At 42.9% G+C, this 13,378-nt stretch overlaps 1 protein-coding gene across 5 annotated transcripts in view; it reads right to left on the reverse strand.

Annotated features, from left to right (window-relative positions):
* The window catches only part of CACNA2D3 (calcium voltage-gated channel auxiliary subunit alpha2delta 3), a 597,379-nt gene that overhangs the window by 162,390 nt on the left and 421,611 nt on the right, over nucleotides 1–13,378 (reverse strand). For all 5 annotated transcript variants that reach the window (XM_072127891.1, XM_072127887.1, XM_072127890.1 and 2 more), the window contains 2 exons: nucleotides 2,446–2,517; nucleotides 85–146 (listed from right to left, as the gene is read on the reverse strand). In XM_072127891.1, coding sequence (XP_071983992.1) covers nucleotides 85–146; nucleotides 2,446–2,517 — 134 coding nt within the window. The remainder of the gene's footprint in view (nucleotides 1–84; nucleotides 147–2,445; nucleotides 2,518–13,378) is intronic.

Consider the following 13,378-nt stretch of genomic DNA (forward strand, 5'->3'; position numbering starts at 1 on the left):
AGCTTTGTTTACATTAACCAGCTTTTTCAAACTTCCGTATACATATTTTGGTTTACAATGCAATGATATGTCTCGGGTATATACCTAAATGGGGTGCCCTTGATGTCTGTGTAGTAGTAGTCGTTTGTCATCACCAAGACCCGTTTCTTCAAAAGAAAAAGAACAAAGAGGGAGATTTATAGAATTTTTTTAAAAAACATTCCTTATATTGTGTTGTACATTTTTGTGGCTAAAAACATTTTCCTGCTGTTTTTTAATTTGCAACCTCCATATTTTCAAAAACATTGCAGGTTAATCCCTCCCAAAATGGCAGCGGTGAGTGTGGGCATTTTAGTATTGGTTACCCAGACCCAAACTGATTGCGGGTCTGCTCCTCACTAATAGAAATTCATCTTAAATCTGCTTCTCTCGAGGGAGGGAAGATGAGGGCTACAGAAAAGGGCAACACACTACACATTTCAGGTCCACTAATCCCTAATAAAACAGATTTTTTGGTGAATAGAACCCAGCACCCTGCAATGTCGAATGAGAAAGAATGAATAAAGACTAGGGATGAGTGGACCCACTTAAAGTGAACCTGTAAGCAGAAATTGACCTAATATTCCACTACCAGTATGTGATGAAGTAGCTGAACACATTCCAGATCATATTTTTTTCATGACCCAGTGTGGTGCATCATCTAAAAATTCAACTTTGAAGTTAGTTGAAAATTGGTTGTATAAAGTCAAGGAGGAGGAGATTTTACCACTGAAGTCAAGCTCTCTATTCCTTTAGAAAACCCCTTTACTGTAATTGATGGTCCTTCATCTAGAGACATCACTAACCAGATCTACTGAACTCCTGATGCATTATGTCAATCACAGAAGAGGAGGCATTCAGAGCTCCCCATCTTGACTTCAGTGTTTAACTCTCCGCCTCCTTGACTTTATACAATAAATTAACATCTCACTTCAAAGTTGATTTTCTAGATGATGCCACCACAAGGAACCATAAAGGAAACAAAAACTAGAAGGTGTTATACAATATACTGGTGGTGGTTAATTATGCCAATTGCTGACGACAGGATCCCTTTAAAGCTGCATTCACACTACCGCAAGGGGGACGTATATACGGCCGACGTATATACGGCCGATATACGCCCCCCATAGACGGCAATGGGCGTGCGGCGCCCTACGGGAGCGGTACTGTGCCCCGTGAAAAAATAGGACATACGGCGCCGTGTGCCATATATCCCTATGGAGAGGGGCGGGGGTGAGCAGCGCTCTCCTCCTCTCCCCGCACGCTGCGGTGTGCCCGCCGTGCTACGGTATGAATCCAGCCTAAGTTGGGGTCTGGCTGAGTTTAGCTGAATATGAACTTCAAATGATGATCCTGTTCAGCCCAGGTTCCAAAACGCTCTGACTTTGGTGACGGCATTGTGTGAGTGCGTACTAGCACTAATATGCCATCATTAGGGAGCCCCTATCCTCATCAAAGTGGTGGCGTGCAGTGGCACCAGGATGTAAATACCGGCGGACACTTGCCAGATAAATTTAAATGACACCAGCAAGTTTGCGGCAGCATTTAGACCATTAACACCAGGTGGTGGTGGAGTTGAGCCCGACCCTGAATATGAACGTCACATTTCAGGTCCACTAATCCCTACTAACAAGAGGAAAATACAAATTATTCCCAAAAGTAAAACCCAAGTTTGATAAGATTATCCCTCTATACTACAAATTATCTTCTTTTATATTCTATCTTTGAAGGTCCTTTTCTTTAGACCAATCATCTGGAATATAATTTTTCACTGCAATTTTCGATGTAGGTTTCGGTGTCTTTTATATATTCAGCACATCATGACCCCTCTGATATATCATAAGATGGCCCTACAGAATGTAATGATGGATTATACATGATGTCAAAAACTATTTAAAAAAAAAATCACACTACTAGAAAGACATAAAAGGTGTATAAAAGTAAAAAGAAATGATGGACCAACTTTATATTCGCCCAACTCAATGGGGCTCATTTACTAAGGGTCCGTCGGACACATTTTCGTTGGGTTTCCCGATGATTTCCGCTTTGCCCCGAATTGCACCGGGATTTTGGTGCACACGATCGGATTTTGGCACATCGGTGCCAGCTTGCACGCAACAGAAATGGGGGGGCGGGCCATTGGACAACCCAACGGATTTGGACAACGCACAGGATTTAACATTTAGAATTGTGACGCAAGACATGCACTTACAAGCTTCGGGAAGAAGAAGGTGAACTCCGGCGGACCTCGGCGCAGAAGCAACGGATGCAGGAACACAGGGTGCACAAGCTTAGTGAATCGCGACAGACCCGAATCCTCGTCGGACAACGCACCGCAGGATCACGACAGGCCCGGGTAAGTAAATCTGCCCCATTGTGCTGATCCATTTGTATACACAAGCCCCTTGGTGAATATAGAAATCTTACCCCTTTGTCCACCGTCTTCTTTACTTCCATGGAAAATTTTCCTGTTTTTCTATTTACCATCGCATTTCTCAGCTAGAAATAAAGTAAGGAATCCATGATCACAATCGACTTAATAAACTGTGTAAAGGAATATGAGCCGGGATGATTATGTAACAAAAATGTGCAAATTCAAACCATACATTCCTGCTGCCAGTAACTAAATCAATTTCATCTCAGTACAGTAGAAGGAAGATCTGGAAAGGAAATAAGAGACTCAATAACATTTATTGGGGACACCCAAGTAGTGCGGCTGTGGACCCCATCACCTCATTGCTGAGGGCCTATAATCTCTATAGCTTGGTTACTATTGATTTGCATAGTAATAAATCACATGGCAAAATTTCAGAATTTTGTACGTGCCAATGATATCACCTCTCAGCATCACTGGAGTAGAATGACTCTAGGATGTGATCTCTTGGCCGTGCATAAAGGGAACCTGTCACCAGGAATATGATTTTTAGCTGGTGACGGGTTCCAAAAGCCTCTGCTATGCTGATTTTAAAAATACCTTTGTCAGTATTCTGATTAATTTCAGTAGTTTATTAAAGTTTAAAGGAGTATTCCGGGAATATGAACGTCTGACACAAAAACCCATGATGATATAAATAAATGAATACAACAATACTCAATGTCATTTGTCACAAAACGGAGCTTAAATAGTTTGATTTTATGATTTACAAAATTTATGACCTTTCTAAAGTAGGTGGAAATATCACTAAGATGGCCGCCACTGGAAACTACAAGTTCCATGATCCTTTAGTTCTCAGTAACTCCTCCTCCCTCGTATGCTCTGCTCCAGTTGATGATATAACAGACTTTCTTTCTCTGTTACCATAGTAATGATTAGAGATGAGCGAGCACTAAAATGCTCTTCTTCCACTGAAGTCTCCCCGATGTCTCCGTGCTGCTGCCCGATGTCTCCGTGCCGCTGCCCGATGTCTCCGTGCCGCTCCCCGATGTCTCCGTGCCGCTCCCCGATGTCTCCGTGCCGCTCCCCAATGTCTCCGTGCCGCTCCCCAATGTCTCCGTGCCCCGATGTCTCCGTGCCCCGATGTCTCCATGCCCCGATGTCTCCGTGCCCCGATGTCTCCGTGCCCCGATGTCTCCGTGCCCCGATGTCTCCGTGCCACTCCGTGCCGCTGCCTGATGTCTCCGTGCCGCTGCCCGATGTCTCCATGCCCCGATGTCTCCGTGCCGCTCCCCGATGTCTCCGTGCCGCTCCCCGATGTCTCCGTGCCCTGATGTCTCCGTGCCACGATGTCTCCGTGCCGCTCCCCGATGTCTCCGTGCCCCGATGTCTCCATGCCGCTCCGTGCCGCTGCCCGATGTCTCCGTGCCGCTCCCCGATGTCTCCGTGCCCCGATGTCTCCGTGCCGCTCCCCGCCGCTCCCCAATGTCTCCGTGCCACTCCCCGATGTCTCCGTGCCGCTGCCCGATGTCTCCGCGCTGCCGCTGCCCCATGTCTCCGTGCTGCCGCTGCCCCATGTCTCAGTGCTGCCGCTGCCCCATGTCTCCGTGCTGCCGCTGCCCCATGTCTCCGTGCTGCCGCTGCCCCATGTCTCCGTGCTGCCGCTGCCCCATGTCTCCGTGCTGCTGCTCCCCGGTGTCTCGGTGCTGCTCCCCGTTGTCTCGGTGCTGCTCCCCGTTGTCTCTGTCCTGCTCACCGTGTTCTTCAATGTGTTCTTCACACATATATATTGTTCTTCACATACTATTTTGTTCGCACCGTTCCGCGCGTATCTTCCGACAAGTAAGCAGATGTGCCGAACATCTGTAATCTATTCTTCACTGTGTTTTTCACTGTGTTTTTCACTTAAATGATCCTGTGTTCACTGTTTTTATTCTATTCTTCATTGTTCTTCACTGTGTTTTTTTAATTAAATGCTCGATCTCGAGCAGGGGAAATACTCGTCCGAGCAACGAGCCGTTTCGAGTACCTTAATACTCGAACGAGCATCAAGCTCGGACGAGTATACTCGCTCATCTCTAGTAATGATGTGTAACTACCATCCCTGCACATCACCACAACACAGGCCATATTGGATGCACTTCAATCAACAGACTACAGCCAAACTTAGTGGAGATCACATGACCTGCCCAGGCAGGTGCAGACCATGTGATGTGGACATGTGACCAGCGGCCATCTTCTGTCCTGTGTATGCTCTGCAACGGACCGCGCGGAGGAAATTAACAGACTGATTAAAGGGCCATTTTAATTCTCCATCACAGTCTATGTCACCAGCATTTTCTGCTAAGGGGAGCAAAATTTTAAATAACAACTAACTACACATTAACTTATATTTTGAGTGCCCATTTGTACATAAATTCTGCTTATTCCTGGAATACCCCTTTAAGGACATCTACCACCAGGATCAAAGAGTGTAAACCAAGCGCACTTACATGCAGATGCGTGCCTCCTATGGCAGGATCTGCTCTTCTTTAAGCTTACTATTCCCTTGGTTTAAAGAAAAAAGGCTTTAAAACTTTAAAATGATGCAAATGAGCCAGGTTCCATTAAAATCTATGGAGCCCGATCCCTTCAGACTCATTTACATAATTTTAAAAGTCTTCTTTTGGAAAAACTCTTTGGCAAAAAAAAGCTAAAAGCTGTCAGTGTGCTTGGTTTACTATCCTTGAACCTGGTGGTAGATGTCCTTTAATACATATTCCCTGGCTCCCTGCCAGCAGAAAATGGTGAGTCCCCATTGAGGGGATAGCTGCAGCCTGTGTGTGCCAGTGTCAGTCTCCTCTCCTCCACACTCATCCAGCTCCCTCCCCATGAAGGGGAGGGGAGGGTTGGTATGGAGGAGAGGAAGAATGTATGAGGAGACTGAGACACACACAGGCTGCAGCTGCCCTTCGGGATTCACCAAACGCTGCTGGCAGGGAGCCAGGTAATGTAAAAGAAACTTATGTAAACTACTGAAATGATTCAGAATGCTGACAAATTTATAAAATCAGCATAGCATAGGCTATTGGAATCTGTCACTAGCTAGAAAATGACATTCCTGTTGACAGGTTTCCTTTAAAATGGTCAGAACATTTTGAATGATACAAATTAACATACAAGAAGAATCGATGTCTGTAATTTTTGCTATTTGTTTCCTGTTATATAAAATGCAAAAATAATAAAAAGAAATTTGGAAAGTAGAAGAATTTAAAACGAGAAAAACAAGGAATCTAGAAGTCAGCTGATTTTTTTTTAATTTTTATTATCTGTTCTCTGATTACCAAATACATGAATATTTACCTTTAAAGTAGGTGTTTTAGTAAAAAATTATTGTAGATGAAAGAGCTCTACATAGGGCCAATAAAATAATAATTGTATCCACTCTTTTACTTACTCTCAGTTTCCGATGCATTTGACTTCTAGGAAACACTAGACGTGGCGGCTCAGCCAACTAATTTAACTTTCCCCCAGTGATGGCTGAGCCGCCTCTTGTACAATTTTCTATATTGGGTGAGTTATTTAAAGGAAATCTACCACCAGGATGAAGGATTGTAAACCAAGCACAAGCATACTGGTGTGTGCCCACTCCGGCAGAAGCTGCTTTTCTTGTAGCTTAGTATGCCTTTGTTTTTAAGAAAAAGAGGGTTTAAAACTTATGTACATGAGCCTTCGGGGCTCCAAGCTCCATTGACATCTATAGAGTCTGGAGCCCCGTAGGCTCATTTGCATAATTTGCGAAACCTTTTTATTGTAAAAACAAGGTCCTAAGAAGCTAAAAGAAAAGCTGAACCTGCCAGAGGGGGCACTCACCAGTATGTCAGTGTGCTCACCAGTATGTCAGTGTGCTCACCAGTATGTCAGTGTGCTCACCAGTATGTCAGTGTGCTCACCAGTATGTCAGTGTGCTTGGTTTACAATTCTTTATCCTGGTGGTAGATTTCCTTTAATGTAATGTTAGACAACTGTTGTACCATTCACAACCATTATACAATATACAGAGCCGGGCCTGTTACAGAACGTTGAGTCCCCCTCAATGAGCACAAAGAGCGGGGAGCTATAGGCTGATCAATCTGAACTGGATGATGTATAATAACAATGAAAAATTAGTAGTAGTATTTACGTCCCAGAAAACAACTTCACACTAGAGCCAGGTCCGGCATTTTGCTGTCTAGTCTCACGCGACTGCAGTAAAGCGTATCACTAAATGCTGTTACCATAGAAGAGGAAAGACCACATAATCATGGACAAAAAATTGAACTGAAATAATTGACCGTTAGAAAGTAAAAAGTGATATTTTTTACTACGTGGTTTAATTACATAAAAGAGATTATTATTATTATTATTATTATTATTATTATTACATAGGCAAAGTCATATGACACAATGTACGGTTCACCTTTAACATGAAGTGTGTACATTGCTTCTACTCTTTTCTCTTAAATTGGACGCAACCCAACTTACAGATATAATTTGTGCACAATAGTCTATTCAAACCCCGTATTCAAACACAACATGGCTCCAAAGGGTCTATAAAAAGGGGACCCTCAAGCCGAAAATTCTAAGTCGCAACCGCCATTTACGCTGCGTCTGCACTCTGCTGAATTAACCTTTACCATAAATGTTTCTCCCTTTCACAAATGAGATCAATGGCCGTTTATTAGCACGGCTTAGCTGCCCTATTATGAGTCTGTGTCGTTCCCTCACACCTATAATTTTTGAGTTTCATAATATTTTATGTGCCAGTGCTTAATTATGGACGCCAGCTCCGTCATTAAAACAGCATGAGAAGCTTTTTGAAATCATCAATTAAAGAGACATTGTGTAATGCAATTTTCGAGTACAAAGGAGAAGGTAGTAAAGGCTGAACGTGAGAGGAGCAGAGCCGGGTTTTTTCGAGCCGTCCCGGAAAAACACAGAAGGCCTTTGTCAACACCAAGAAATGAATTTTCACTGGTAGATAAACCTGTATTCTCAGCAAAATGCAAGCTGGTTTATGTGCCTTATTTTCAGATTCCCAGTGTAAACCTCCAGTGTGGTTGGTGTTAGGGGGGGAAAAGTTAGCGTAATCCTGGCAGTGGCCCATTATGTTTGACGGAAGACCGTGACAAAGGACAATCAGTCCGGCCCTGCATCCCTATAAACTTTAGTTAAGGGTGAAAACTTTTCGTGATGTTCGGTGGGTTTTTGGCATTGAACTTCAGCACTCAAGTTTTCCTCTACAACTTTCCAGGTTCATACCTAACCAGGGGGCTCGAATAATCAGACTGAGAAGTGCCGAGCAGTGTTCCATGCACATCTGGATCATAAAGAGGAGCCTCCAGACCTTGGGACTCCGAACAATCCTGGGAAGCGTGAAACAGACGGATTGTTCCGTTTTGCTTGTGTTCTACCCATTGAGATGAAAATCATTCTGTGCTACATATGGCTCGTTTCCTATAAAGATTTAAAGGGAACTTGTAATATTAGTATTTTGGGCCTTACATGCCGTAATTTAATATACTAAGTTTACGCTGAATGTCTCCTCTCTTTAGACTTAAAGTGTTACCGTCATTTGAAATAATAATAATAATTTTTTATATTGTGTATGGGAGGATTTAGTGAACATTTTTCCAAAACACTTTATTCACAACTTTTGCTTTGTTTGTAAAAAAAAAAATCAAGCGACTCCTTCCCATGCATATTTCAACCTGTACAATGTGTGTCTATGTAGGCTGCATGAGCTCACATCTAATCTACCTGTGTTTGGTTAAACAGCTCTGGTAGTGAGGTTAACCCATTCACTTTCAGCTTGATGTATGAAAAGTATGCTCAAAGCATACTGCAGCCAAGGAGAGAGCAGGAAGGGTTAACACTCACCGCTGTGTAGAAAACAGGAGAGAAGAGAGAGATCAATCCTGTAGACAGAATTTCCCTAGTAATATAGAAGTAACATTGTAACTAGGGGGCAAAATCTACACAACTGCCCCTTCTCCATAATATCAAAAATCATCTGAAATGACGGTGGGTTCAAGTCCCATCAAGGTCAACTTCTGCAAAGAGTTTGTAAGTTCTCTCCGTGTTTGCGTGGATTTCCTCCGGGTCCTCCGGTTTCCTCCCACACTCCAAAACATACTGGAAGGTTGATTAGATTGTGAGCCCCACAGGGACAGTGACTGGTTTGGCGGGTCTATATATATAAAGAATTATTATTATTACCTATTTGGAAGGATAATTTTGAGGCTGCTGATGGTCATAACAAACAAATATTTGGGTAGAATTTTAAATGTTGCCATTCTGCCACATTCAGAACTATTCAGAAAGTAATATAATAGATCTGCCATTAAATCCCCAGAAATATACATATTATGAGATGACTCTGCTGACTTTTCCCAGTCTACAAAGAAAAGAGTGTGATGAAACATAATATTTTGGGACTACTTTAAATCTAATTTAATCTACACTCAGTGGGGCACATTTACTTACCCGGTCCATTCGCGTTCCAGCGGCGGCTTCTCGGACGAGCGTTCGGGTCTTCCGGCGATTCATGAAGGTCCTGCGCCCGATGTCCACCAGGTGTGGTTGCTGCGCTGAAGTTCGCCGAGGTGCCCCGGAGTTCATCGTCCTCATCGTGGTGCATGTGAGTATGGCCCGTGCGACCAATTTTTTTTTTTCCAAATCCGTCGGGTTATCGTTCGTCCACGCCCCCCCATTTCCGTTGCGTGCATGCCAGCGCCGATGCGCCACAAACCAATCGCGTGCGCCAAAATCCCAGTATTCTAAAAATGTCTCTTCTTTAACACCTTACTGAAGTGTGATGTATTAGTACATAACATGTCGGCTGCGGATGTATGGAGAGGCCCCATGAGCACTTTCCATACAAGGTGAGAGGTTGCTGCATATTGCAGCCATCTTGTCTTAGATCGTTGCTACCTTGCTACCTTGTCATCATCTGTTGCTATGAAAGCCTTAGGTCTTTGTAAGACCCAAGGCTGCATAGTTTATGATCGTTTGTTACAATGTGCCAGTGGCACAGGGCCGGATCATAGGGGGGGCTCCCGGGGCACGAGCCCAGGGGTCCCCACAACCTTGCCGTTAAAGAGGACCCCACCAAATGGGGGTGATTCGGGCGGTCCCAGGCCATACACAATACAGCTACCCACACACAGTCTATGACAGAGCGAGGGAACAATAAACTGGCGTCCCAGCGTGTGATGTCACTGCACCGAAACGGCACAGTGGCGTGACGCCACGGCGCCACTTGCAGCAGGGCGCCGCCATCTTGTTGAACCTCCGATATCGACCCCAGGGAAAATGACACCGCAGGGGAAGATGAGGAAAGCATGCATCGGGGGAACGATGGAAGGTGAGTACAATATTTAACCTAGTACTGTATATAGTTATTATAGGGGGTAGTGTTTGTATAAAATTATAATAGTCTCTATATGCTTTTACAGGGGGTGTATAAAGTGATTATAGGGGGACTGTATAAAGTTATTATAGGGGGACAGTATAAATTGATTATATGTGATTAATAAGTGATTATTATGTGCATATACACTCACCGGCCACTTTATTAGGTACACCATGCTAGTAACGGGTTGGACCCCCTTTTGCCTTCAGAACTGCCTCAATTCTTCGTGGCATAGATTCAACAAGGTGCTGGAAGCATTCCTCAGAGATTTTGGTCCATATTGACATAATTGCATCACACAGTTGCCGCAGATTTGTCGGCTGCACATCCATGATGCGAATCTCCCGTTCCACCACATCCCAAAGATGCTCTGTTGGATTGAGATCTGGTGACTGGGGAGGCCATTTGAGTACAGTGAACTCATTGTCATGTTCAAGAAACCAGTCTGAGATGATTCCAGCTTTATGACATGGCGCATTATCCTGCTGAAAGTAGCCATCAGATGTTACAGGGTACATTGTGCTCATAAAGGGATGGACATGGTCAGCAACAATACTCAGGTAGGCTGTGGCGTTGCAACGATGCTCAATTGGTACCAAGGGGCCCAAAGAGTGCCAAGAAAATATTCCCCACACCATGATACCACCACCAGCCTGAACCGCTGATACAAGGCAGGATGGATCCATGCTTTCATGTTGTTGACGCCAAATTCTGACCCTACCATCCGAATGTCGCAGCAGAAATCGAGACTCATCAGACCAGGCAACGTTTTTCCAATCTTCTACTGTCCAATTTCGATGAGCTTGTGCAAATTGTAGCCTCAGTTTCCTGTTCTTAGCTGAAAGGAGTGGCACCCGGTGTGGTCTTCTGCTGCTGTAGCCCATCTGCCTCAAAGTTCGACGTACTGTGCATTCAGAGATGCTCTTCTGCCTACCTTGGTTGTAAAGGGTGGCGATTTGAGTCACTGTTGCCTTTCTATCAGCTCGAACCAGTCTGCCCATTCTCCTCTGACCTCTGGCATCAACAAGGCATTTCCGCCCACAGAACTGCCGCTCACTGGATGTTTTTTCTTTTTCGGACCATTCTCTGTAAACCCTAGAGATGGTTGTGCGTGAAAATCCCAGTAGATCAGCAGTTTCTGAAATACTCAGACCAGCCCTTCTGGCACCAACAACCATGCCACGTTCAAAGGCACTCAAATCACCTTTCTTCCCCATACTGATGCTTGGTTTGAACTCAGGAGATTGTCTTGACCATGTCTACATGCCTAAATGCACTGATTTGCCGCCATGTGATTGGCTGATTAGAAATTAAGTGTTAACGAGCAGTTGGACAGGTGTACCTAATAAAGTGGCCGGTGAATGTATAGTTATTATAGGGATACTGTATGTATAGTTACCATAGGGGGTCTGTAGTATGGCAGTATATGGTAGGAACAATCAGACAACCTAAGTAGTAAATTAAATGTAAAAAAAATAAATAAATAAAATAAATACATAAAAAATCACCCCCCTTCCCCTATAACTGACATAAAAATAAATAAACACTAAAAATCATAAAGATATTAGGTATCACCACGTCCCAAAACGTCAGATCAAAATATAATAATAGTTAATCCCCCGTAACGGAAAATAGCACCCAAATATTAACGCCAGAAGATGGAAAAAAAGAAGTTGGGGTTTTTTTTTGTACAGAATGGTTTAATTTTTTAAAATGTATTTAAACACCGATACCTATACAAATTTAATATCCCAGTGATTCTACTAACCCAAAAAATAAATAAGATGTCATTTGGGGCGCATAGTGAAAGCCGTAAAAACCAAGCCCACAAGAATATGGCACTTCCCCCTCTCTCTGCCTGCGGTAATATCAGATTAGCAAAACTTTAAAAGTTGATTTTAAACTATAGGATGCCATGGATAAGAAATATAAGATTATCACAGTTACGGTGCCTGGATCTATGAGTAAGTGCCCCTGACTTATCATGATGGATTTTCTTTAACCTTTTTGTATTCTGCAGCGTGTGGTACTTTTTTTTGCTAAAAAAATGGACTAGTAGTCCTGTAAACCCTAACAGTGTTCTGGAAGGTAGGGACAACTAAATAAATGTTTTGATATATTTATTTTTTTATTTGAAAGGGACCTTACAGAGCATCTGTCCTTAGCAGTCCTCAGCCTGTATATTATTCTATTGACTGAAAAAGGGCTATCCTTAGCAACACTCCTTAAGAATGTTACCAAGGAGAGACCATGGTATATTATAACATTTTATTAAAGTAAATCATAAAAAATAACCAAAATTACTCCCAACACAAAATTACTCATCTGCTGTTGACCTGCCCTAAGTTAGGAGCTAGATGGAGAAAGTTCCTGTGTAACCTATTGGTCACATTGCACTATGTGTTTGAAACTCCACTGTCCCTCTAATTTCCCATAGTTGCCTTAACTTGATTCCCTCTGCTATAATGTGATCCATAGGATTACTATATGTTTCAACAGGAAAATGTATATTGTATTAAACTCATTCTGATTAATTAAAAAAAAAAAAAGAATCTAAATCTCTTAATCTGAATTATCTGGGCAAGGTTTGGATAACATGAGACGGCTCATCTTCTCTAATGATTCACTATGTAAATCAACTCATGCTGAGACCTGCATGTGAACCCAGATTTGGTGCCACTTATCCTACCCTCAAATGTTTCTCCAAATGAACATTTGCAATGGATTAAAATGGAATTCAAGCCATGACAAAATAGGAAGATTAAAGAAGGAGACTCATCTACGTCTGAAGTGATCTAGTACCAGTGGCATGTTTAATGCATTCAATTATGCACAATAACAAGAATTCCTTAAGTATTTCCAAACCACTATTAAATATGTCCCCATTGCCAAAATGTGATGCCCCCTGGTGCGCCTAGTGAACAATGAACATTCCTTCCCTAAGGAATATTTTCTGGCCCTAATAGCCATATTATTGAGTTTATAGGAAAGCACGGTGGCTCAGTGGTTAGCACTGCAGCCTTGCAGCGCTGGCGTCCTGGGTTCAAGTCCCATCCAGGTCAACATCTGGAAAGAGTTTGTATGTTCTCTCTATGTTTGAGTGGGTTTCCAATGGTTTCCTCCAAAACATACTGGTAGGTTGAATAGATTGTGAGCCCCATTGGGAACAAACTGATTTGGCAAGCTCTGCGTAATCTTTGTACACTATATAAATAAAGGAGTTAATATTATATAAAGAAATCCAGAAAATATACCTGACTTTTCATTTGCACTTACCTGTCCGCCCTCTGTAAGTTTTAGGATGGATTAAAGAAGAATGGCAGCAATGCAGGTCAAAAAATATTCAGATTTGATTCGGTGCCTGAAATTGGCAGATTTGTACCAAATCTATGAATAGCTGACAAATAGATTTTATCATCTCTAATCCTAAGCATTTAAATTTACCTAAAACCTTTTTACCTGTACCTGTAACGCAGATGGAGAAGAGCGCCAAATTTGTTGGATTGTGTAAAATTTTACATAACAAGCTGAACAAATTTTGAGATTTCAGATTT

This window comes from Engystomops pustulosus, chromosome 10 (assembly GCF_040894005.1).
Source record: "Engystomops pustulosus chromosome 10, aEngPut4.maternal, whole genome shotgun sequence".
NCBI classification, from domain to species: Eukaryota; Metazoa; Chordata; class Amphibia; order Anura; family Leptodactylidae; genus Engystomops; species Engystomops pustulosus.